General features: G+C 37.9%; 1 protein-coding gene across 1 annotated transcript in view; it reads right to left on the bottom strand.

Moving 5' to 3' along the window:
* The window catches only part of OBSCN (obscurin, cytoskeletal calmodulin and titin-interacting RhoGEF), a 937,038-nt gene that overhangs the window by 254,862 nt on the left and 654,363 nt on the right, over positions 1–27,813 (bottom strand). Inside the window, 2 exon segments of the mRNA XM_053713767.1 lie at positions 26,085–26,215; positions 27,201–27,309. Coding sequence (XP_053569742.1) covers positions 26,085–26,215; positions 27,201–27,309 — 240 coding nt within the window.

The raw sequence follows: 27,813 nt of genomic DNA, 5'->3' as shown, positions 1-27,813 counted from the left end.
AGTTTAGTTGCGATGTGGGGGGATGGCAGATATAGGGGTTTTGACGTGTCGGTTTATTTTTTTAGCTGGGTTAGATTTTTACATGGGATTTTGTTTAAAACATAGGCACCGGCAGTTCCTATACTGCCGTAAGTCACTGGTGAATCCAGAAATGTGTATTTACTAACATTTCTGAACCTCGCCAGTTTATCCGACTTAGGGCATTATGTCATCTGCCGGCACACTTTATGTGATTCACCCAATGTGCAAGGTGAACTTACATGCAACGGGGGTTTCAGCGCTTGTGCTGAAACCTACGCTGTATATGTAATCTCACCCTTAGTCTGATACCAGCATGCACTGGGGCATGCTAGTATCTAGGCTCAATTTCTAATATACAATCACTGTGACTGTCTGTCACAGTGATTGTTTACAAAGTACCTGTTATTTTTGACAGTTACTGTACTGCTGCTGGTAACATGCTGATCACAGCAAAAATCTCATGAACGGAGGCATGCTTTACAGGCATGGAAAGACACCCTGTCCCTGCGATAATGGTCCAGGACACACAGGGTATGGCACTAATCGTTAAGTGGTTTACTTAACATAATTAAAAAAAAAAAACAGTTTTTACATGATTTTTCTTAAACTATTCTTCAGGAACATATACCTTTTAAAGCTCCACATTTTTAACCAACTTTTTTCGGGGGGGGCTGTCAGTGTAACACATGCTCAGTTCACATTTTAATGAACACATTCCCATTTCCGAATTTCATTAAAATGTTAAAATAGTGACCAGATCGACCTTTTAACTTATAAAACACTATCACACATACAATACAATCACAATTTTCATTCACAGTTGCAATTAAGTGTTTTGGATGCTGACAATTTCAGAGAATTATGGCAAAAGTTAAATTCCTCACATCATATAAGTTTATTAGGAAATATATGACAGTCATAAACTATAATGAATCAGTTTTTCTTTCCAATGGCATGGAGAGTCCACGAATCCATTCAATTACTAGTGGGAATTCAACTCCTGACCATCAGGTGGAGGCAAAAAAAAACCAGCAAAGCTTCAAGTATCCTCCCACTACCTACAATCCCCAGTTATTCTTTGCCTGTGTAACATTGTAGGCGATGTGTGATGTGTCTAAAGAAATCAAGTTATTAATCTTTAAATGGGTACTTTTCCCTGCAAGCAAGGATTGGGGTTATGCTGTGTCCATGTAATTCTCTTTAGTAAGAGTAATGGTGGCTTTTAGCAGTTGGAAGACGGCGAGGTGGACTTTGCTTACCTTCCAACGTATTTGCTACCCCTATATAGAAAACCAGGGTTGGTTACTCTGTTTACAGCACTTATGAGTTCCTTGTTTAAAAAAGAGGGAAAAAAGGATACTTAAAGAACAATGTGGATCCTTATGGGACTGAATATCCCTTTTCAAGTTTGGGGATTTATTGGGCAGCAGTTCAGGGCACTGTTCTGTCATATGAAGGCTTTTTTATTTTAGCTATGGGGATTTGTTTGTACAAGTTTACCTTTTATTTAGTTTGGGTAATATCTCTTTGAAAAAGTTGTTGGACCGCACCTTACTTTTAAATTTGCGATCGTGTGACCAGACCACTCTGTTACTTCCTGAGTGCTGAACAGTTTGTTTCTAGCCCGCTGTTTGGAAGTCGGATTTTCAAGGAGACAGACCAGATTTTCTGGCATTAGATCGTTTTTCCTGCCTGACGCTTCTCTTTGATGTTTGCAACTTTCTAGGATCTGCAGTTTGAACAGGATTTATCTGCTGGTGTGGATTGGATTCTTGGTTACCGGTTGGGTGAGTCTCTCCCGCATGACTGGGGTGTATGGGTGCCGGTTTTAATAATTATTTATCTATGCTTAGAATTTTATTCAAATTGTTTATATTGAAATTAGAGTATAAGGGAAATAAAGGACTATTTTATTTACTATCGGCTAGATTACGAGTCTTGCGTTAGCCTTAAAAAGCAGCGTTGAAAGGTCCCAATGCTGCTTTTTAACGCCCGCTGGTATTACGAGTCTGGCAGGAGAGGGTCTACCGCTCACTTTTCTTCTGCGACTCAAGCTTACCGTAAATCCCCTTACGTAAATTGCGTATCCTATCTTTTCAATGGGACTTGCATAACGCCATTATTACGAGTCTTGGAAGAAGTGAGTGGTAGACCCTCTCCTGTCAAGACTCCTACCGCATTTAAAAGCTAATGCCGTAACATAAAACTCTTAACTATAGTGCTACAAAGTACACTAACACCCATAAACTACCTATTAACCCCTAAACCGAGGCCCCCCCACATCGGAAACACTTAAATTAAAAATGTAACCCCTAATCTGCTGACGGGACATCGCCGCTACTTTATTAAATATATTAACCCCTAAACTGCCGCACTCCCGCCTCGCAAACACTAGTTACATTTTATTAACCCCTGATCTGCCGTCCCTAACATCGCCGACACCTATCTACATTTATTAACCCCTAATCCGCCACCCCCAATGTCGCCGCTACTATATTAAAGGTATTAACCCCTAAACCTAAGTCTAAACCTAACCCCCCTAACTTAAATATAATTTAAAATAATCTAAATAAAATTACTACAATTAACTAAATTATTCCTATTTAAAACTAAATACTTACCTGTAAAATAAACCATAAGATAGCTACAATATAACTAATAGTTACATTGTAGCTAGCTTAGGGTTTATATTTATTTTACAGGCAACTTTGTATTTATTTTAACTAGGTACAATAGTTATTAAATAGTTATTAACTATTTAATAGCTACCTGGTTAAAATAAAGACAAATTTACCTGTAAAATAAATCCTAACCTAAATTACAATTACACCTAACACTACACTATCATTAAATTAATTACCTAAACTACCTACAATTAAATTAAATAAACTAAAGTACGAAAAACAACAAACACTAAATTACAGAAAATAAAAAAATAATTAAAATTTTTTAAAACTAATTACACCTACTCTAATCCCCCTAATAAAATAAAAAAGCCCCCCAAAATAATAAAAATCCCTACCCTATACTAAATCACAAATAGCCCTTAAAAGGGCCTTTTGCGGGGCATTGCCCCAAAGTAATCAGCTCTTTTATCTGTAAAAAAAAAATACAATACCCCCCCAACATTAAAACCCACCACCCACACACCCAACCCTACTCTAAAACCCACCCAATCCCCCCTTAATAAAACCTAACACTACTCCCTTGAAGATCACCCTACCTTGAGACGTCTTCACCCAGCCGGGCACAAGTGGCCCTCCAGAGGGGCAGAAGTTTTCATCCGATCCGAGCAGAAGAGGAACTCCAGACAGAAGGCTTCAACCAGGCGGCATCTTCTATCTTCATCCATCCGGAACGGGTCCATTTTCAATCCAGCCGACACGGAGCATCCTCTTCAAACGAAGTCAAAGCGAAGAATGAAGGTTCCTTTAAATGACGTCATCCAAGATGGCGTCCCTTGAATTCCGATTGGCTGATAGGATTCTAGCAGCCAATCAGAATTAAGGTAGAAAAAATCATATTGGCTGATTGGATCAGCCAATAGGATTGAAGTTCAATCCTATTGGCTGATCCAATCAGCCAATAGGATTGAGCTCGCATTCTATTGGCTGTTCAAATCAGCCAATAGAATTCAAGCTCAATTCTATTGGCTGATTGCTTCTGCCAATAGGATTTTTCCTACCTTAATTCCGATTGGCTGATAGAATCCTATTAGCCAATCGGAATTCAAGGGATGCCATCTTGGATTACATCATTTAAAGGAATCTTCATTCTTCGCTTGGACTTCGTTTGAAATGGATGCTCCGTGTCGGCTGGATTGAAGATGGACTCGCTCCGCTCCGGATGGATGAAGATAGAAGATGCCGTCTGGATGAAGACTTCTGCCACTTGGAGGACCTCTTCTGCCCGGATCAGATGAAGACATCTGCCCCTCTGGAGGTCCACTTGTGCCCGGCTGGGTGAAGACGGCTCAAGGTAGGGTGATCTTCAAGGGGGTAGTGTAGTGTTAGGTTTTATTAAGGGGGCATTGGGTGGGTTTTAGAGTAGGGTTGGGTGTGTGGGTGGTGGGTTTTAATGTTGGGGAGGTATTGTATTTTTTTTTACAGGTAAAAGAGCTGATTACTTTGGGGCAATGCCCTGCAAAAGGCCCTTTTAAGGGCTATTTGTAATTTAGTATCGGGTAGGTATTTTTTTTGGGGGGGGGGCTTTTTTATTTTATTAGGGGGATTAGATTAGGTGTAATTAGTTTAAAAATCTTGTAATTTTCGTTTTTTTCCTAAAATAGCTACAATGTAACTATTAGTTATTTTATAGGTAAGTATTTAGTTTTAAATAGGAATAATTTATTTAATTGTAGTTAGGGGTTAGTAACTTTATTATAGTGGTGGCGACGTTGGCGGCGGCAGATTAGGGGTTAATAAATGTAGGTAGATTGCAGCGACGTTCGGGGGCAGATTAGGGGTTAATAAGTGTAAGATTAGGGGTGTTTAGACTCGGGGATCATGTTAGGTGTAGACATAAAATTCATTTCCCCATAGGAATCAATGGGGCTGCGTTAGGAGCTGAACGCTGCTTTTTTGCAGGTGTTTGTTTTTTTTCAGCCGGCTCAGCCCCATTGTTTCCTATGGGGAAATTGTGCACGAGCACGTTTAGCCAGCTTACCGCTACCGTAAGCAATGCTGGTATTGAGGTGAGATGTGGAGCTAAATTTTGCTCTACACTCACCTTTTTGCGGCTAACGCCGGGTTTAAAAAATCCTGTAATACCAGCGTTGTCTTAAGGGAGCGTTACAAAAAGGCTCGTTAGCAACGCACCCCTGTTATCGCAAAACTCGTAATCTCGGTGTATGGAAGCAGATCCCAAGCTTTCTCTATCATTTGATAAATGTCATTATTGTGCAGATGCCCAGGTTATACCTCCTGGGTAATTTTGTTCCCCTTTGTTTTATTATCTAAGGATAAGGATTCTCTGAGCTTTCTTTTTCTCAGGATAATGCTGTTCAGGGGTTGTCTCAGCCTTCTGCTAACATGTCCCAGTCGTTGACAGATTCACATGCAGTGCCCTGAGGTTCCTCTCAGCAGTCTCTGGGAGTGTTTCTTTGTCTAAAGATTTTGCTGCACAGTTGACTTCTGAAGTTTTTGCAGCCCTAGGTGCTTTACCTAGTTCTGGTAAAAGGAAGAGGAAATGTAAGAATATTTCTATGGGTTCTGATTTGCCAAGACTGATTTGGTTAGTCTTTCTCAGTTATCTAGCGAGGATCATTCCTCTGCAGCACCTGAAGGCAAGATCTCTGATTAAGAATTTGCAGTTCCTAGTACAATAGATTCTGAGGAGGTTAATTTTATATTAAAACTTTAGCATCTCTGTTTACTTTTGAAGGAGGTTTTAGCTACTTAGGATGACTCTGAAACTGTTGCAGAGGCTCCTAAAAAGACTAATAAACTGAATAGAGTTTTTGATGTCAAACCTAAATCTGTGGAGGTTTTTCCTGTTCCAGATCGCATGTCTGACATTATATCTCGGGAATGAGAGAAGCCGGGTGTTCCTTTTAATCCATCTCCTGTGTTTAAAAATATGTTTCCTGTGGCTGATTCAGTGCGAGATTTGTGGCACACTGTTCCTAGAGTAGAGGGCACTATATCTACCTTAGCCAAGAGAACTACTATTCCTCTGGAGGATAGTTCCTCTTTGGATAAGAAGCTGGAGCGTTATTTAAGAAAGATGTTTCTTCATCAGGGTTTGCAGTGGCAACCAGTTGCTAGTATTGCGACAGATGCTGATGCAGCCTCATATTGGTATGACTCTTTGTCTGATCTAATTTCTGAGGAGACTACTATAGAGGATATCCAGGATAGGATCAAGGCTCTAAAGCTGGCTAATACTTTTATCTGTGATGCCAGTATCCAAGTTGTTAGACTTGCAGCCAAGATTTCTAGTTTTGCAATACTAGCCCGCCGAGCCCTTTGGTTAAAGTCTTGGTCTGCGGATGTGACTTCTAAATCCAAGCTTCTGTCTCTACCTTTTAAGGGTAATACTTTATTTGGTCCTGGTCTGGCAGAGATCATTTCCACAGTTACTGGTGGAAAGGGAGTTTTATTACCACAGGATAAGAAGAATAGACCCAAGGGTCCTCAGACTTCTAATTTTCATTCCTTTCGTAACTTCAAGGGACAGAGATCTTCCTTGTCTTCTAAATCTGAGGAAGCCAAGACTTCTTGGAGAGCTAGCCAGCCCTGGAACAAGGGTAAGCAATCCAGAAAGCCTTCCGCTGAGGCTAAGCCAACATGAAGGGGCTGATCCTGATCCAGTTCTGTATCAGATAGGGGGCAGGCTTTCCTTTTTTCAGCAGGCTTGGATTTGCAACGTTCCAGATCCTTGGGCAGTGGATGCAGTCTCCCAGGGATACAGGATAGGATGCAAGTCTTGTCCCTCCAGGGACAGATTCCTATTATCAAGATTACCTGTAAACCAGGTAAAGAGAGAGGCCTTCTTAAACTGCGTAAGGGATTTGTCCTCTCTGGGAGTGATTATCCCAGTTTCTCTAGCAGAACAGGTTGTATTCAAATCTTTATGTAGTTCCCAAAAAGGAGGGAACTTTTCAACCCATTCTAGACTTAAAGTCTCTTAACAAGTTTCTCAAGGTCCAATCCTTCAAAATTGAGACTATTCGTTCTATTCTCCCTCTAGTCCAGGAGAGTCAGTTTATGACAACTATAGACCTAAAGGATGCATATATTCATGTGCCTATCCACAGGCAACATTTTAAGTTCCAGAGGTTCGCTTTTTTGGATCAACAATTCCAATTAGTAGCCCCTCCTTTCGGCCTCGCCACTGCTCCTCGAATCTTTATGCAGGTTCTAGGGGCTCTTTTGGCTGTGGCCAGATCTCTAGGGACTGCAGTGGCTCCTTACCTGGACATTTCTTGGTCCAGGTGCCATCTTTTAGTTAGCAAGATCCCATACAGATTCTCTGTTAGCCATTCTCCACTCTCACGGGTAGAAGGTGAATCTAGGGAAAAGTTTATTGGTGCCAAGTACCAGGGTATGTTTTCTGTGGACAATCATAGACTCAGCATCTATGAAGATTTAATTGTTCTCTTCAGTCCTCTGTTCATCCATTGGTGGCTGTATGCATAGAAGTAATTGGTCTCATGGTGACATCGCTTTAATCTGAGACCTCTACAGTTATGTATGCTTAATCAATGGAACGGAGAGCGCTCGGATCTCTCTCAGAGGATAGTTTTAGACTCTCAGATAAGGATGTTTCTGTCTTGGTGGATCTCCCAGGACCATTTGTCTAAGGGCACTTGTTTCCTGAGACCTTCTTGGGAGATTGTGACCATGGATGCCAGCCTGTTAGGCTGGGGAGCAGTTTGGTGGTCCCTAAGAGCTCAGGGACTTTGGAATCAGCTTGGCCTCAACTAAGTTTAGTCTGTAAACAAAAAGCAATGTAACAGCAGCACTACAAAGGCTTCAGAGAGAAGGGCTGTTGTAAAAAAAGAAAATTTATTATAACATATTAAAATCAGGTACGTGACAGGCAAACATCCTGACTAGTTTCGTGCTCTCAAGAGCACTTAATCATAGGATTGTTTGGTTTAAGTTTAGTGCGGTTTATCAGATTTGAATCGGACAACATCACTTCGGCGACATATATCAACCACCAAGGAGGAACTCGGAGCTTGTTAGCTATGAAGGAGGTGACTCACATTCTTCAGTGGGCAGAGTCTCACAATTGTCATCTCTCTGCCATTCATATCCCAGGGGTGGACAACTGGGAAGCGGATTATCTGAGCAGGCAGACATTTCATCCAGGGGAATGGGCTCTCCATCCAGAAGTTTTCTCAATGTTAACCCTCAAGTGGGGAGTTCTGGAGCTGGATCTGATGGCATCTTGTCTAAATGCCAAGCTTCCAAGATACGGAGCAAGATCAAGAGACCCTCAAGCAGCTCTGGTAGATGCCATGGCCGGTTGCCCTCCTTCCTCGGTGATAGCTTGTATAAAACAGGAGCAGGCTTCAGTGATTCTAATAGCTCCAGCATGGCCTCACAGAACTTGGTTTGCGGACCTAGTGAGTATGTTGCCATTTCCCCCATGGAAGGATCTTCTACTTCAGGGTCCCTTCCTCCATTCGGACTTAGTCTCTCTAAAGCTGACTGCTTGGAGATTGAATGCTTAGTCTTGTCCAGATGAGGTTTTTCTGTGAAAGTTATTGAGACTATGATTCAGGCTCCTAAGTTTGTTACTCGCAAGATTTATTATGAGGTATGGCGTAAATACCTTAATTGGTGCGGATCTAGGGGTTTTTCTTGGGAGTCAGGTGAGAATTCCCCTATTCTGTCCTTTCTTCAAGAGGGCCTGGGGAAGGGTTTATCAGTCAGTACCCTAAATGGTCAGATTTCAGCTCTGTCGTTTCTTCTGCAGAAGCGTCTGGCAATTTTGCCAGATGTTCAATGTTTTGTCAAGGCTTTGGTTAGAATCTGGCCTGTGTTTAGGTCAATTGCTCCTCCTTGGAGTCTTATTCTGCATCTTAAAGCTCTGTAGAAGGCTCCATTTGAGCCTATGCATTCTGTTGATATCAAGTTATTGTCCTGGAAGTTTTCGTTTCTGCTGGCAATTTCCTCTGCCTGTAGAGTTTCTGAGCTTTTGGCTCTACAGTGTGATTCTCCTTATCTTATTCTTCATGTGGATAAGGCGGTTCTCCATACTAAATTAGGATTTCTACCTAAGGTGGTCTCAGAACACAATATTAACCAAGAAATTGTTGTTCCTTCATTTTGTCCTAATCCTTCCTCTAAGAAGGAGTGGTTATCTGGATGTTGTGCATGCCTTAAGGTTCTCCAGGCTATGAAAGCTTTTCATTAATCTTCTGCTCTTTTTGTCTTTTCAGGTAAACAGAGGGATTAGAAGGCCACTTCTTCTACTCTCTCCTTCTGGTTGAGAAGTGTTATTCGATTGGCTTTTGAGGCAGCTGGACAGCAGCCTCCAGAGAAAATTATGGCTCACTCCACTAGGGCTGTATCTTCCTCTTGGGCCTTTAAAAATGATGCCTCTATGGAACAGATTTGCAAGGTGGCCACTTGGTCATCACTGCATACTTTTTCCAAATTTTCCAAATTAAATGTTTTTGCCTCAGCTGTGGCTTATTTTGGGAGGAAAGTTCTTCAAGCAGTGGTGCCTTCTGTTTAGGTTCGCCTGTCTTGTGTATCCCTCCCTTCTATTCTGTGGACTCTAGCTTTGGTATTGGTTCCCACTATTAATTGAATGGATTTGTGGACTCTCCATGCCATTGGAAAGAAAACATCATTTATACTTACCTGATAAATTCTTTTATTTCCTGGTATGGAGAGTCCACGACCTGCCCTTATTTTTAAGACAGCTTTTTGTCATTTTTCTAAACCTCAGTCACCTCTATACGCTTTGTGTCTTCTATTTCCATAATTCCTCGGCTGAATGACTGGGGATTGTGGGTAGTGGGAGGATGATGAAAAACATAATTTATGTAAGAACTTACCTGATAAATTAATTTCTTCCATATTGGCAAGAGTCCATGAGCTAGTGACGTATGGGATATACAATCCTACCAGGAGGGGCAAAGTTTCCCAAATCTCAAAATGCCTATAAATACACCCCTCACCACACCCACAATTCAGTTTAACAAATAGCCAAGTAGTGGGGTGAAAAAGAAAGGAGTAAAAAGTATCAACAAAGGAATTTGGAAATAATTGTGCTTTATACAAAAAAGCATAACCACCATAAAAAGGGTGGGTATCATGGACTAATGCCAATATGAAAGAAATTAATTTATCAGGTAAGTAAATTATGTTCTCTTTCATGTAATTGTCAAGAGTCCATGAGCTATGGGATAGTAATACCCAAGATGTGGAACTAGAGAGGGATAAAATAATAACAGCCATTTTATCCACAACCCAAAATATAAGTTTATTCTCATAATGAAAAGAAAAAACATAAGCAGAGGAATCAAACTGAATCAGCTGCCTGAAAAACATTTCTACCAAAAACTGCTTCAGAAGAAGCAAATACATCAAAACGGTAGAATTTAGTATATGTATGCAAAGAAGACCAAGTTGCTGCTTTGCAAATCTGATCAACTGAAGCTTCATTCTTAAAGCTCCACGAAGTGGAGACTGATCTAGTAGAATGAGCTGTAAATCTCTGAGGCAGGTCGTGACCTGACTCCAAATAAGCCTGATGAATCAAAAGCTTTAATCAAGATGCCAAGGAAATGGCAGAAGCCTTCTGACCTTTCCTAGAACCAGAAAATATAACAAAATAGACTAGAAGTCTTCCTGCAATCTTTGGTAGCTTCAACATAATATTTCAAAGCTCTTACCACATCCAAAGAATGTAAGGATCTCTCCAAAGAATTCTTAGGATTAGGACACAAAGCAGGGACAACAATTTCTCTATTAATCTTGTTAGAATTCACAACCTTGGGTAGAAATTTAAATGATGTCCGCAAAACTGCATTATCCTGATGGAAAATTAGAAAAGGAGATTCACAGGAAAGAGCATACAATTCAGAAACTCTTCTAGCAGAAGAGATGGCCAAAAGGAACAACACTTTCCAAGAAAGTAGTTTAATATCCAAAGAATGCATAGGCTCCAACGGAGGAGCCAGTAAAGCCTTCAAAACCAAATTAAGACTGCAAGGAGGAGAGATGGATTTAATGACAGGCTTGATATGGACCAAAGCCTGTACAAAACAGTAAATATCAGGAAGCTTAGCAATCTTTCTGTGAAATAAAACAAAAAGAGCAGAGCTTTGTCCCTTCAAGAAACTTGTAGAAACCCTTATCAAAACCATCCTGAAGAAACTGTAAAATTCTAGGAATTCTGAAAGAATGCCAGGAGAATTTATGAGAACACCATTAAATATGTCTTCCAAACGCGATAATAAATCTTCCTAGAAACAGATTTACGAGTCTGTAACATAGTATTAATCACTGAGTCAGAGAAACCTCTATGACTAAGCACTAGGCGTTCAATTTCCATACCTTCAAATTTAATGATTTGAGATCCTGATGAAAAACCAGACCTTGAGACAGAAGGTCTGGCCTTAATGGAAGTGGCCAAGGTTGGCAACTGGATATCTGAACAAGATTCGCATACCAAAACCTGTGAGGCCATGCTGGAGCTACCAGCAACACAAACGATTGTTCCATGATGATTTTGGAGATCACTCTTGGAAGAAGAACTAGAGGTGGGAAAATATAAGCAGGTTGGTAACACCAAGGAACTGTTAACGCATCCACCGCTTCTGCCTGAGGATCCCTGGACCTGGACAGGTACCTGGGTAGTTTCTTGTTTAGATGGGACGCCATCAGATCTATTTCTGGAAGATCCCACATCTGAACAATCTGAGAAAACACATCTGGATGGAGAGACCACTCCCCCGGATGTAAAGTCTGACGGCTGAGATAATCCGCTTCCCAATTGTCTATACCTGGGATATGAACCGAAATTAGACAGGAGCTGGGTTCCGCCCAAGCAATTATCCGAGATACTTCTTTCATAGCTTGGGTTCTGTGAGTCCCACCCTGATGATTGACATATGCCACAGTTGTGATATTGTCTGTCTGAAAACAAATGAACGGTTCCCTCTTCAACAGAGGCCAAACCTGAAGAGCCCTGAAAATAGCACAGAGTTATAAAATATTGATTGGTAACCTCGCCTCTTGAGATCTCCAAACCCCTTGTGCTGTCAGAGATCACCAGACAGCTCCCCAACATGAAATACTTGCGTCTGTTGTGATCACAGTCCAGGTTGGACGAACAAAAGAGGCCCCTTGAACTGTCAGAGAGAGTCGAACATTGGGATTTAAGGATATTAATTGTGATATTTTTGTATAATCCCTGCACCATTGGTTCAGCCTACAAAGCTGGAAAGGTCTCATATGAAAACGAGCAAAGGGGATCGCGTCCTATGCTGCAGTCATGAGACCTAAAACTTCCATGCACATAGCTACTGAAGGGAATGATTGAGACTGAAGGTTTCTAACAAGCTGAAACCAATTTTAATTGTCTCTTGTCTGTTAGAGACAGAGTCATGGACACTGAATCTATCTGGAAACCTAAAAAGGTGACCCTTGTCTGAGGAATCAAAGAACTTTTTGGTAAATTGATAACCCAACCATGTCTTTGAAGAAACAACACTAGTTGATTCATGTGAGATTCTGCAGAATGTAAAGACTGAGCTAGTACCAAGATATCATCCAAATAAGGAAATACCGCAATACCCCGTTCTCTGATTACAGAGAGTAGGGCACCGAGAACCTTTGAAAAGATTCTTGGAGCTATCGCTAGGCCAAATGGCAGAGCGACAAATTGGTAATGCTTGTCTAGAAAAGAGAATCTCAGAAACTGATAGTGGTCTGATTGAATCGGAATATTAAGATATGTATCCTGTAAGTCTATTGTGGACATATAATGCCCTTGCTGAACAAATGGCAGAATAGTCCTTATAGTCACCATTCTGAAAGTTGGCACATAACGATTCAAAATTTTCAGATCCAGAACTGGCCTGAATTAATTTTCTTTCTTTGGGACAATGAATAGATTTTAATAAAACCCCAGACCCTGATCCTGAAACTGAACTGGTATGATTACCCCTGAGAGCTCGAGTTCTGAAACACACTTCAGAAAAGCCTGAGCCTTTACTGGATTTGCTAGGATGCATGAGAGAAAAAATCTTCTCACAGGAGGTCTTAATCTGAATCCTATTCGAAATCTGCCCAAATGTTTTGGAAGAATCTTAATCTGCCCCCTACCAGCTGAGCTGGAATGAGGGCCGCACCTTCATGCAGACTTGGGGGCTGGCTTTGGTTTCTTAAACGGTTTTGATTTACTCCAATTGGAACCAGATTCTTTGGGGGAAGAATTAGGGTTCTGTTCCTTATTTTGTCGAAAGGAACAAAAAATGGTTAGAAGCTTTAGATTTACCCTTAGGTCTTTTATCCTGAGGCAAAAAAACTCCCTTCCATCCAGTGACAGTTGTAATAATGGAATCCAACTGAGAACCAAATAACTTATTACCTTGGAAAAAAAGAGATAGTAATCTAGACTTAGATACCATGTCAGCATTCCAGTATTTGAGCCACAAAGCTCTTCTAGCTAAAATGGCTAAAGACATAGATTTAACATCAATTATGATGATATCAAAAATGGCATCACAGATAAAATGATTAGCATGTTGAAGCAAGCGAACAATGCTAGACAGATCAGGATCCATTTCCTGTTGCACTAAACTTTCCAACCAAAAAGATGATGCAGCTGCAACATCAGCCATAGAAATGGCAGGCCTGAGAAGATGGCCAGAATATAAATAAGCTTTCCTTAGATAAGATTCAAGTTTCCTATCTAAAGGGTCTTTAAAAGAAGTACTATCTTCCATAGGAATAGTAGTACATTTAGCAAGAGTAGAAATAGCCCCATCAACTTTGGGAATCTTTTCCCAAAACTCTAATCTAACTGCTGGCAAAGGATATGATTTTTTAAACCTTGAAGGAGGAATAAAAGAAGTACCATGCCTATTCCATTCCTTAGAAATCATATCAGAAATTGAATCAGGAACTGGAGTAACCACAGGAGGGCTATAAATAGAATTTAAACGTTTACTAGTTTTAATATCAAGAGGACTAGTTTCCTCAATTTCCAATGTAATCAACACCTCTTTTAACAAGGAACAAATATACTCCATTTTAAATTAATAAGTAGATTTGTCAGTGTCAATATCTGAGGAAGGATCTTTGGAATCAGATAGATCCTCATCAGAGGAGGATAATTCAGTATGTTGTCGGTCATTTTAAATTTCATCAACTTTATGAGAAGTTTTAAAAGACCTTTTACATTTATTAGAAGGCGTTATGGCAGACAAAGCCTTCTGAATTGCATCAGAAATAAAATCTTTTATATTCACAGGTATATCATGTACATTAGATGTTGAAGGAACAACAGGCATTGTACTATTACTGATGGACACATTCTCTGCATGTAAAAGCTTATCATGACAACTATTACATACCACAGCTGGAGATATAGGCCCCTAGTTATCAAGCCGTCAACCTCAAATACGCTGGAATTCCGCAGCGTATTTGTGGCGAGGCTGATTCGCCTTAGTTATCAAGCCCTAGATAGTAGAATTTTGTGACATAAGCTTCGATCCGCCGGACTCAGTCCGACACAGATCGATTCTTACGTCACTACAGATGTTCTGCACACAAGTGCGGCACTATCTGACTACTTTTGCTAGTTATCAAAAAAACTAGCAGGTACGCTCGGCACTTTTCCGTCCCAGTGTACCTGGTTTTCAAACCGCGGCCCTGGAAATTCTTCTTCGGATGGAAGACTTCTTCAGCGCCGCCTGGATGATGACTTCATCGGATGGAAGACTTCCTCAGTGCCGCCTGGATGATGACTTCTGCCACTCCGGATCTCCTCTTCGGTTCCATCGGTGGTCGGCTGGCTGAAGACGACTCAAGGTAGGATGATCTTCAGGGGGGTAGTGTTAGGTTTATTTAAGGGGGGTTTGGGTTAGATTAGGGGTATGTGGGTGGTGGGTTTTAATGTTGGGGGGGGGGTTGTATTTTTCTTTTTACAGGCAAAACAGCAGAATTCTTTGGGGCATGCCCCGCAAAAGGCCCTTTTAAGGGCTGGTAAGGTAAAAGAGCTGGTAACTTTTTAATTTAGAATAGATAGTCTTGAGAAATGCCTTGATATAGGCCGAAACGCGTAGACACAGACATACTGGTAAGCTTATTCTCTATTTTCTACAAAGTGTAAAAACTTTATTGCACCATTGTTTGTTTGTTTTTATTTACAGGTCCAAGAACTCTTCACATGGTTAAAATGTTATTTTTCCACTGACAAGTTTATTTTTCCACTGACAAGTTTGTTTTCAATGTTTTTTATTGACACTAGTTTTTACAACATCACCTGTGTTTATCTGGATACACATTTTCTATTGAAATCACGGTTTCATTCACAGTTGTTTGCTATAACTTTTATTGAATTTTCTTTTATGGATTATCATTTGGAACCATTTGGATTTACTTTTAATTAATATTTTTGTTATCAAGCTTGGATTTTATCCGATCCCCCCTCTTTTTGGATCATTTTTTGTATCACATCTTGGATTGTTCTAAACACTGTATTGCGTATTTCACACTTTTTGCATTGGCCACTGCTCTTTTCTTATATTATTTTTGACACTCAGCACATGTTTTGCTGCTATATTGTGTACTAATTGCCAGGCTCCTAGGCTGGTTTTCCAGGTCTGTGTATTGTTTAGCTAGACATTTACTGTTTTGAATTTCTTTTATGTATCATGGATCCATGTTACTCTCTAATGTAATTTTACATTTTTAGATTGTTGTATTAAATTTTACCTTTTAATTGTATATTTTAGACTGCGTTCACGTATTCTATATATCTACATATCAGCCTTGTGCATTTTATATCATTCCTATTTCCTATTAAGCTTCAAAGCGCTCCCTTCGTAATCCATTTATTAATTTAGAATAGGGTAGGGCATTATTTTATTTTGGGGGGCTTTGTTATTTTATTAGGGGGCTTAGATTAGGTGTAAGTAGCTTAAAATTGTTGTAATATTTTTTAAATGTTTGTAACTTATTTTTGTATTTTTTGTAACTTAGCTTTTTTTATTTTTTGTACTTTAGTTAGTTTATTTAATTGTATTTTAATTGTAGTTATTTGTAGGTAATTTATTTAATTAATTTAATGATAGTGTAGTGTTAGGTTTAATTGTAACTTAGGTTAGGATTTATTTTACATGTAATTTTGTATTTCTTTTAGCTAGGTAGTTATTAAATAGTTAATAACTATTTAATAACTATTCTAACTAGCTAAAATAAATACAAAGTTACCTGTAAAATAAATATAAATCCTAAAATAGCTACAATATAATTATTATTTATATTGTAGCTATCTTAGGGTTTATTTTAAATTTAAGTATTTAGTTTTAAATGGGATTAATTTATTTAATAAGATAAATATTATTTAGATTTATTTAATTAATATTTAAGCTAGGGGGTGTTAGGGTTAGTGTTAGACTTAGGTTTAGGGGTTAGTAATTTTATTACAGTGGCGGCGGTGTAGGGGGGGCACAACGCAAACTGAATTTTTTTTGGCACTAACAACATCCGGAAATGACACACTCGCGTCATTGACGAATTTGCATCATCGGACGTACCTTCGCTCCAAAAAAATTCTCGCGCCAAGAATGACGCAATAAACTTTGGAATTTTGTGCCCTCGTGAGCCTAGATTTGCCCGCGAAATTTAATGAAAAAGCAGTCAATTGAAAAAAGACTATACCCCAGGTAAGAAAAATATTTTCCTAAATATGTTTTTTCCCAAATATGAAACTTATAGTCTGCAAAAGGAAATATACATAAACCTGACTCATGGCAAATATAAGTACAATACCTATATTTAGAACTTTATATTAATGCATAAAGTGCCAAACCATAGCTGAGAGTGTATTAAGTAATGAAAACATGCTTACCGAAAGACACCCATCCACATATAGCAGGTAGCCAAACCAGTACTGAAACAGTTATTCGTCGATCTGAATAAGGGAGTTAGGAGATGAATCTATATGACCAATAACAGAGAACCTATGAAATAGATCTCCCACAAGGAAAACCATTGCATTCAATAGGTGATACTCCCTTCACATCCCTCTGACATTCACTGTACTCTGAGAGGAATCAGGCTTCAAAATGCTGAGAAGCGCATATCAATGAAGAAATCTTAGCACAAACTTTCTTCACCATCTCCATAGGAGGCAAAGTTTGTAAAACTGAATTGTGGGTGTGGTGAGAGGTGTATTTATAGGCATTTTGAGGTTTGGGAAACTTTGCCCCTCCTGGTAGGATTGTATATCCCATACGTCACTAGCTCATGGACTCTTGGCAATTACATGAAAGAAATGACATTTTCACAAACAAATTGGTAGCCTAGAATCTAAATTACTGCTACATAAGACCCTACATACCTGCTTAAAACCATATCAGTTCCTGAAATATCTACTGTACTTTCCAACATTACATTACACAATTTCTCTAAATTCTAATTGATAAAACATGGGTGAATGACTATAATATTCTAAAACCAAATGACTGTTTTAAGCAAAATATTTGATGCTTTTTTCTGTTTGTTTCCATAGATGTAAAGAGGATTCTGTTCCTGATATCTATCTCTTATCACGTTTACTGTATGTGATAATATCACACAAGCTAAGAATTGGAGTTCAAAGATAGAACAGCTGTTATTGTTGTGAACATGCCAGAAAAAGAAATTCAATTTGTAGCCAGGCTTTAAATCTTCTACCATATAATGGTAAACTCAAAAATGTATAGAGAGAATTACATTTAAAAAAAAAAAAAAAAAAACCATTGTAAAAGCCGCACTACATATAACAGTCATTTTCTAGTGAAAATAAATGAGATTTCTGGGTAAAATGCTTCACATTTTCCCTATTGTTTTGTAAAGATGATATTAGATAAGTAAAGGTGTCTCTGAGAGCTTAGTGTAAAATAAAATTAATATTTATTAGCTTAGATTATAGATAAACATTTTTTTAAATATGTTTCTAAATGCTTTCTTCTTTTTTACATTCTATTTCCTAAATTGATCATTTAGGATTTGTTTAATAAAATTGGATAACATTATAGTGACAGCCCTCCCCAACACTTTTATTTAATGCTAGTGTTGTTTTACTAACTGATCTCTAAAGATATAGGCCTCTAGTTATCAAGGTCTGACGGACCTGATCCAACAGTGCGGATCAGGTCCGACAGACCTCGCTGAATACGGAGAGCAATACGCTTGCCGTATTCAGCATTGCACCAGCAGCTCACAAGAGATGCTGGTGCAACGCCGCCGCCAGCAGGGGGTGTCAATCAACCCGATCGGGTTGATTTCCGGCGATGTCTGTCCTCCTGCTCAGAGCAGGCGGACAGGTTATGGAGCAGCGGTCTTTGTGACCGCTGCTTCATAACTGCTGTTTCTGGCAAGCCTGCAGGCTCGCCAGAAACACGGGGCATCAAGCTCCATTCGGAGCTTGATACATATGCCCCATAATATTAGGAAAAGTTTGAAATTTAAAGCAACATTCCGGTCAAAACTGAAATCCATATAGATTAATTACATATTTGGATAGAAAGATATTTACAATATACATATATTGGCAAAAATGTTTCTGGTAAAAGTTATCACATGCATACCTGCATTATCAAGCATACCTAGATATTTTCAGGGCACAAGCATTTTAAATATTGCAGCTGCTCAGTCAGTGGGGCTTGTATCACGTCAGCAATGATACTACCAGATGACACAAGCACCTTAGGCTCTTTGAGCAAGTGCTGTGTTCAACAGGATGCCATGTTTGCTAATACAAGTATTTTGCAAAAATGCTTCTATTTAAAATTGAAATGCACCCATGTGCACCCAAATTTTGACTGGAATGTCCCTTTAAAGGGACAGTCAACACCAGAATGTTTGTTGTTTTAAAAGATAGATAATGCCTTTATTACCCATTCCCCAGTTTTGCATAACCAACACAGTTATATTAATATACTTTTTACCTCTGTGATTACCTTGTATCTAAACATCTTCTGACAGCCCCCTGATCACATGACATTTTATTTATTATCTATTGACTTTTATTTTAGCCAATTAGTGCAGTGTCTGCCACAATTCACAGACATGCTCACAATGTTATCTATAGGGTTTACCTGAACTAGCTCTCCCCTGCAGTGAAAAGCAAATACAAAAGCATGTGATTAGAGGCGGCCTTCAAGGGCTTAGCAATTATCATATGAGCCTTCCTAGGTTAAGCTTTCAACTACGAATACCAAAAGAATAAAGCAAAATTGGTGACAAAAGTAAATTGGAAAGTTGTTTAAAATTGCATGCCCTATTTCAAACATGAAAGTTTTTTTTGGACTTGACTGTCCCTTTAATAGTTACCCTCTAGCAAATATTGACTTAACATTTAGATTTTATAGCATTTTTTTATGTTTTCCAATATATATTTCCAGACAAGTTAATACATTTTGAAATGCCTTTTCTCCTTTAAGATGAAAAAAAAAATAACTACAACGTGTCTTAGTGGGAAATAATATGCATTGGGAAAGACTATGACTATTTAGTATACAGAGAGAACTCTATCAGGAACGAATGCTCAGTGGCTTGTTCTATGGCAAGTTACCACATAGGAGCAGCCTTTTTAGCCCAATTGTGCTGTGTTTATTTAGCCTCAGCATAAAGTTAAAATACTTTTCCAACCTGGCTTCATAAAAAAATACAAATTTCACATTGACATCTTCTGCTGTTTCCCTGTGCCAAATACTGAACATATTTGAGTGGAGCTTGAGTTTGAGCCCTGTACATTCACAAATCTATATTTGACAGCATTTCCCTATCTACCCCTAAATACACAGAAGCAGTAGAGGCTCCTCTATATGTTCACAGCCGCACGTGAACCCCCTGAGAGCCCTGAGAGGAAAAAACACAAAACCAAAAAAAAAACATTTTTGGCTAAATAAATTTAATTTATAACACATGGTAACAGTCTCCGCAGGCTTCTGTAGAGAGGGCAGTGTAGTAATTGGCAAATCTGTTAGTGGCCACTCTGATTTCAAGCTGAGGGTCCGTCTCAGAGTCTTGCCGACATTGCTTCTTAGAAAACAACTTCTCTGCTGCAGTTAACAAACCTAACAAGGTAGGAGTTGCATTTTAGTTTACTTAAAAATGTTGTAAGCTGTCGCCTGTCAGCTTATCTCTTAAGATTCCTGTTCTAAAGTCTCCGGCAGTTTGCACAAGACTTTTCACATTTGCTATTAGTTAACTTTAGACTGGTCTGCAGACTGCCAGGATATTTTACACAGACAGGCTAGGTAAGACTGTACTGACAAATGGACAGATTAACGATCTCATGGGTCTCATCTCCGTTTTACTGAAAGGAGACACATGAGGTTGTTAATCTGTTATCTGACCCAACCTATGAACTCTGCTTTTTTTTTTTTTTTAAATACAACTGACATTCTGACCCCTTCTTTTGCCTCACACTGGTTCTATAAAGCTTCAGGAATGACCTGCAAATAACAATATTGTATGCATTGTCTCAGTGATATTACCCTCTCTAACTCACCACATAATCCCATATCCATAAATGTTTTTACTATAAATAAAGGAATATTTACGGCTAGATTAAGAGTCTTGCGTTAGCCTTAAAAAGCAGCGTTGAGAGGTCCCAATGCTGCTTTTTAATGCCCGCTGGTATTATGAGTCAGGCAGGTACAGGTGTACAGCTCTCTTTTTTTCCGTGATTTTCGCATACCGCAAATCCCCTTACGTCAATTGCGTATCCTATCTTTTTAATGGGATTTGCCTAACGCTGGTATTACGAGTCTTGGAACAAGTGAGCGGTAGACCCTCTCCTGTCCAGACTCCTACCGCATTTAAAAGTCAGTAGTTAAGAGTTTTATGGGCTAACGCGGTAACATAAAACTCTTAACTAAAGTGCTACAAAGTACACTAACACCCATAAACTACCTAATAACCCCTAAACCGAGCCCCCCCCCCCTCACATTGCAAACACTTAACTAAAATGTTTAACCCCTAATCTGCCGACCGGACATCGCCACCACTGTAATAAATATATTAACCCCTAAACCGCCGCACTCCCGCCTCGCAAACACTAGTTACATTTTATTAACCCCTAATTTGCCGCCCCCAACGTTGCCACTACTGTATTAAATTTATTAACCCCTAAACCTAAGTCTAACCCTAAGTCTAACCCCCCTAACTTAAATATAATTTTAAAAAAAAGAAATTAAATTACTACTATTAAATAAATTAATCCTATTTAAAACGAAATACTTACCGATAAAATAAACCCTAAGATAGCTACAATATAACTAATAGTTACATTGTAGCTAGCTTAGGATTTATATTTATTTTACAGTCAACTTTGTATTTATTTTAACTAGGTAGAATAGTTATTAAATAGTTATTAACTTTTTAATAACTTCCTAGTTAAAATAAGTACAAATTTACCTAACACTACACTATCATTAAATTAATTACATAAATTACCTACAATTAACTACAATTAAATTAAATAAACTAAAGTACAAAAAAAATAACACTAAATTACAGAAAATAAAAAAAATTACAATATTTTTAAACTAATTACACCTAATCTAATCCTCCTAATAAAATAAAAAAGCCCCCCAAAATAATATATATGTCGAGGGCGGCAGTTTAGGGGTTAATAAGTGTAAGATAAGGGGTGTTTAGTTCATGTTAGGGTGTTAGGTGCAGACATAACTTTTATTTCACCATAGGAAACAATGGGGCTGCGTTAGAAGCTGAACGCTGCTTTTTTTGCAGGTGTTAGGTTTTTTTTCACCCAGCTCAGCCCCATTGTTTCCTATGGGGAAATCGTGCACAAGCACGTTTAGCCAGCTCACTGCTACCGTAAGCAGCGCTGGTATTACAGTGAGATGTGGAGCTAAATTTTGCTCAACGCTCACTTTTCTGAGGTTAACGCCGGCTTGAAGAAAACCTGTAATACCAGCGTTGTCTTAAGTGAGAGTTGAGAAAAAAAGGCTTGTTAGCCCCGCACACCATTACCGACAAAAACTTGTAATCTAGGCGAATGTTTGCACAATAGCTAAGAACACTAAAAGGAACAGTGAGGCAAGATACTAAATGCTTCTATATTAGTGTGTTTGTATGTGTGTGTGTGTGTATGTGTACGTGTGTGTGTGTGTGTGTGTATGTATGTGTATGTGTATGTGTGTGTATTTATGTGTATGTATGTATATGTATGTGTGTGTGTGTATGTGTATGTGAGAGAGAGAGAGAGAGAAAGAGGAGAGAAAGAAAAAGAGGAGAGAGAGAGAGAGAGAGAGAGAGAGAGAGAGAGAAAGAGGAGAGAGAAAGAGAGAGAGAGAGAAAGAGGAGAGAGAGAGAGAAAAAGAGGAGAGAAAGAAAAAGAGGAGAGAGAGAGAGAGAGAGAGAGAGAGAGAAAGAGTAGAGAGAGAGAGAAAAAGAGGAGAGAAAGAGAGAAAGAGGAGAGAGAGAGAGAGAGAGAGAGAGAGAGAGAGAGAGAGAGAGAGAGAGAGAGAGAGAGAGAGAGAGAGAGAGAGAGAGAGAGAGAGAAAAAGAGGAGAGAAAGAGGAGAGAGAGAGAAAGAGGAGAGATGGTATTTAATCCCAGTTCATGTACTGTGAACCCGCATTTGAATAACCCACGAGCCGCCACTGTACAGAAGGTGCCAATCTGGAATAAAAATATTACAAAACCAAAGTAAAATTGTATTAAATATATCTTATAAAAGTATGCCTAACATAATCCTTAAGAAAAGTTTATTAAATCATTTATATACAAATATGCTTAAAGGGACACTAAACCCACAATCATGATTTGGATAGAGCATGCAATTTTAAGAAAATTTCTAATTTACTCCTATTATCAATTTTTCTTCGTTCTCTTGTTATCTTTATTTAAAAAAACAGGAATTTGATGCATAGGAGTTGGACCATTTTTGGTTGAGAATCTGGGTTATGCTTGCTTATTGGTGGGTAAATGTAAGCCTCCAATAAGCAAGTGTTATCCATGATGCTGAACCTAAAATGGGCTGGCTGCTAAGATTAACATTCCTGCTTTTAAAATAAAGATAGCAAAAGAACAAAGAAAAATTGATAATAGGAGTAAATTAGAAAGTTGCCTAAAATGGCATGCTCTATCTGAATCATGAAAAAAAATGACTTCAGTCTCCCTTTAAAGACTTATTGATGAAAAATGTAGACAATTTATTAGATATGTCCAAACCAGTCTCAAAGTAAGTAATGGTGAGTAAGCAGATGACAAAAAAAACTATTTGATGAGGGAAAAAAAACTCTTTAAGACACAGACTAGATCATTGCATCTGCACATTCTTCCACAGAAAACCACATCAAACAGTGCACTGTACTGAAGCAGGGGAATCTGGGTAAGGATATGCAGATTAGCGCCACAATGCTTTATCATTTACATCCTGTCTCTTCCCATATCCGTTTGGAACACTGATATAAATATTAACACACACACATATGGAGACAGATTCAGGGGGAGACTGATTCTTTTGCCCCATTTTCTTGGATTTGAAAAAATTATCTTGAAATACATTTTAAATAAATAGATGAAGTGATTTTTCTATGCACAATTTGAGCACATCTTAATGCCAAGCCAATAACTGCATAAATGTTTTAACAAAAAGATATAGTTTTTTTAAACTAATTTATTGTTTTTTTTAGCTACACTTTGACTCTGCTTTGCATTCAAGACTCTCTAATACGCAAGTGGAAGAAGTTACATGACCAAAGCTAGGTGGCTGCTCATAGCATGGTGACTGTATGACCTTGAGGTAACATTGAATATTTCTCTGGAACTGCAACTAATTTATTATGTCATAGAAGCTGAATTAATTTGAATTTGTTTGCAAGAATATGTAAGATGAATTAATAAAGCAACAGATATTCTGTATTGCAGTATGATAAGTTAGGGGAGCAGATGGCAAGGAAAATAAATACAAACAGGCCAATCAATAATTTATATAAACTGAATACAATTTCTTGCCTGATATTACATCTGAAATGCAAAATCAAACCTAGGTAATATACTAAAAAAAAGTTTAAAGGGGTTCTTCAGCTGCAATGCATTGGGTTTTGTGAGTTAATTTAATGGTAAATGTAATCCCAGTGGAAAAGGTTAACAAAACTTTATGGCACAAAGCTGTTAATTAAATAAATAATTTTAACACACACACATATATACTGTATATTAGACATGTGCACAGCAGAAAAAATAGTTTTGGTTTGTTGTGGACCGATTCGGATTTTTTCGAATTTCGTTTTGGATCGATTCGAATTCGGATACATTCGAATGTAATCGTTTCGGATTTATTTGGATTCAAATAAATTTGGATGTATTCGGATGTATTCGTTTCGGATTTGATAAGTAAATTCGGAAGTTCGGTATGTGGTATGATTAATTCAAATCTCCGAATTTGGCGAATTCGTCCGAATTTTGATTCAAAACGAAACTCAAATGTCAAATATATCTATCTATCTATCTATCTATCTATCTATATATATATATATATATATATATATATATACACACACACACAAAATCAGAATATGCGACTGTCAGAGTGATCTTCAAATTTAACATCCAATAACAGCTAAGCACTCACTGGACTAACTTGTATAACATTAACAGAAATGTAATTGTGTAACGTTTCGGGACAGCTATGACCCTTCCTCAGGCAAACCCAAATAGAGGGAAGAACAACTTTATAACTTATACACCAATCAGAAAGCCCAACCACCAATCACCATACAGTGTGTGCAAAACTACACCTGCATATAGTATTTGACTTCAACTAACCATATCCCTATATAAGCCATCTATCTCAATGACCCAAAGGCCTCGCCTCTTATTATAACACCATAACTATCCAGGTTGTGCACACATGGTTAAACACGATCGGGTTAGGGTGATAGGTGTTAGTTTTTGTTTTTTGTATATATTTTTTTTTTTTTAAATGTGCTTTATTGAAGTCTATGGGGAGAAAAAGTAAACACAGTCGAAATACCTTAAGTCTCACAGTTAGCTTGTCGGGTTTCATTTGCAGATACTTTACTTTTAATTTGTAATACCAACACCTCAACATGACATAATATTTTAATATCTATTAATTTATGCAATATCTTTTAAAATAAGCAGTCACATATAGCCATAAAGTCCATAGTATAAAAATAACAATACAAAGCTGTGCATTTTGCATTTGATTACTCATTTATATTATAATATGAAGGGGCATTACATTACAATTATGTATATGCAAAAGAACACTATTCAAAAATGAACAAAGGTTTAAAGGAACACTGTGGTGTAAAAATCACATGCTGTAATCCATTATAACATTTATTTTCTGTACTACTCACCCTGGAATGCTATATGCTTGAAGCCCACAAAGGTTTTAAACACATAGATAAAATCCTACGTGGCAGTTGCAAATAACTGCTGATCCAGAGCATTAAATAACTTGTGGGTCAATCATTGGCTGATTTTGCCTCAGAATATGTAGTGCTTGCAGCTTCTGAGCTGTACTTTATCTATGTGTTTAACCCATTTACAGGTGTTAAACTCAAGGAGTGCCAAAGTGAGTTGTGCATAAATGCCCCTTTAAGTAAAAGCTGTCTATTTTTAAACTAACAAACAGTTCATATTAGCACAATGCTAGTCTAGCAGGACAGAAGCTCACTGGCTGATGAGTAAACTCCCACAGCACTATTGGTAGACAGGGACAGGCCCCACAAACGTAAAAACAAAATGTTTTATGTCACAATACAGGAACATACATAAACTGTAAACCTTCCCTGTTTTAGATGTGACACAAATACCATTATTTTAATGTCTCTTAACCGTTATTTATATTTGTTTCTCTGCTGAGAACCTACAACCTGCTATTACTACTCTTTTATAAAGGAATCAAGTTGTTAATTGAAGACCTGGGTAAAATACCAGTTCAGAGAACATCGCTGTAGATTTAGCACAAATAATCAGGAGAAATCATTTTCTGTATAAATCCATTATTTGTTGTGATGTGTCACTAGGGCATCTTCAAGTAATAAAAAATAAATCTTCCCATAAAACCAGCTAACATACTCAGCAGAGAACAGAGATTCATTATAAAAATAAGAGTTAAGTGACAATTAATAGCATTGTTTTCTCACAGCATTGCTGACCTTCATATTAGTATTTCTGTTAAAAAGAAATATGACAATAACAGAATTTAAAACCCAGCCTGTCCCATATATCTTATAAATCTAATTGTAATTGTGTCTATAATAAATGTTTCCTGCTCATAATGCAGGCTCAGATTTTCCTCCAATAACTCCCACTTGTTGTTCTAATGCACAGAAGCTTTTCAAGCTACAGAAGAGAATATGCACTTACTTGCTATCTTGTCATCTGCAAGGTGGATGCAGGTTGTCTCAGTGGTCTCTATATAAACTTGACTATGGACATCCCATACCTCCGGTGCTCCTGACCTCCTGTGATACCAACCCGCTGCATCCATCTCCAGCCTGGGGAACAGAACAGCTCTTACAGGAGCTATTTTTAAATCAGTATGTGACTAAGACAAGCAATCTGTTCACGAGAGAAAAAAGAATGACATCCTACCTCAATTCTGTAATATTCTTTTTTTTCCCCCTTACCCTGATGAGCATTATTAAAGCTGTCATAGATGTGTGTAGGACCATAAATACAAAAAGCAGTACATATAGTAGGATTCATTTCAGTACAGGCAGAACTCAAAGGGTTAATCAGCTTCCATTAAATTATTTTAGAAAAAAACTACAGGAGGATGCAATGTAATGTGTCAGAGGGATTATGGTTAAGATACACTTGTTACCTAATGTGCCAAAGTGTTAAAAAATGTTTAAATAAAAATGTGTTTCTTCCAACATTGTCTCAAATCTTCATACATATTGATGCTGTATAAGAATTGCTACAAAGTACTGTGGCCCCTGGGCAAAATACAAATTAAATACCCCAAAAGGGTACTCAGGCATTCTGTACCCTCATTCATTACTTTAACACCCCTAGACCTAAAATGTGACAGCTGCCCTAAATACACAAGTTACTGTTTGTTCTGCTGATGCAGACCAATGAACGCTGGTAATGAAGGAGAAGAGGGCTTTACAAAATACAATTTAAAATGGGTAGAAGATGAAGTCCCCTATCAAAACAATCCTGCACACTTTCTATTTAAAGAGATAGTAAAGTCATGTTAATATATGCATCATAAATTAAGCATTGCATTACAAAAGATCTGCATACAATATACTTGTTTTCAAAACAATTTTTTTAGAATGATTTGAATTGTTTGAAGTCCAGAAAGACTCTTGGGTATCTTGGGTATGTTCATCTTATCTTGTTTGCTGTGTCCGATTAGTGACAGATGCAAATGAGCTTTTTATGTCAAATAGATAAAGCCACATAACTACTACACATATAGTCTTTACAGGTATATCATGGTACATTGTGACACATAAAATATAAGCATACCTTATAGGAATATTGAACTCGCGGATGTCAGACTTCTGTTTCTGGGATTCCGTAGGGATAATAATTGCTTCTGTTGATCCTTTCTGCTCAAAGTGTCTCTTTGTAATGTCTATTGACAATAAGCATTATAAAAGCATTGACAATATCAACTATATTATAATGACAATTGAACATTTGTTTATATATTTACATACAGTATGTAAACCATTATTAGTATACCATTATTTTATCGTTATAAAGGATATTTAGTTGTATGTGTGAAAATGTCACTTACATGCTGAAATATCTCCATAGCCCCTTTCGTAAATGCTAAGGGCACTGCAGTCTATGGTGCTTTCCAATGACCTCCAAATATTTTGTCCCCATTCCCACACTGGCTCTGTATTGGCTACTATGGCTAAACTGACAAATCTCTGAATGTTCTCTTTGTCAACTGAACTCATGATGAATGGCATAACAAATAAACAAAGACACCAAGTAATCACATATGAATTTCCCATCATTTTATATATTTTTTTATTCCCATGATAGAATTTGATGATAATATCTTGTTCATTCTGACTTCATTCACCTACTTATGTCCACTCATTAACAAAATAATTTGTAGCCAAGC

The sequence above is a fragment of the Bombina bombina genome, chromosome 5 (genome assembly GCF_027579735.1).
Source record: "Bombina bombina isolate aBomBom1 chromosome 5, aBomBom1.pri, whole genome shotgun sequence".
NCBI classification, from domain to species: domain Eukaryota; kingdom Metazoa; phylum Chordata; class Amphibia; order Anura; family Bombinatoridae; genus Bombina; species Bombina bombina.
This window is presented reverse-complemented; position numbering and strand designations above follow the sequence as displayed.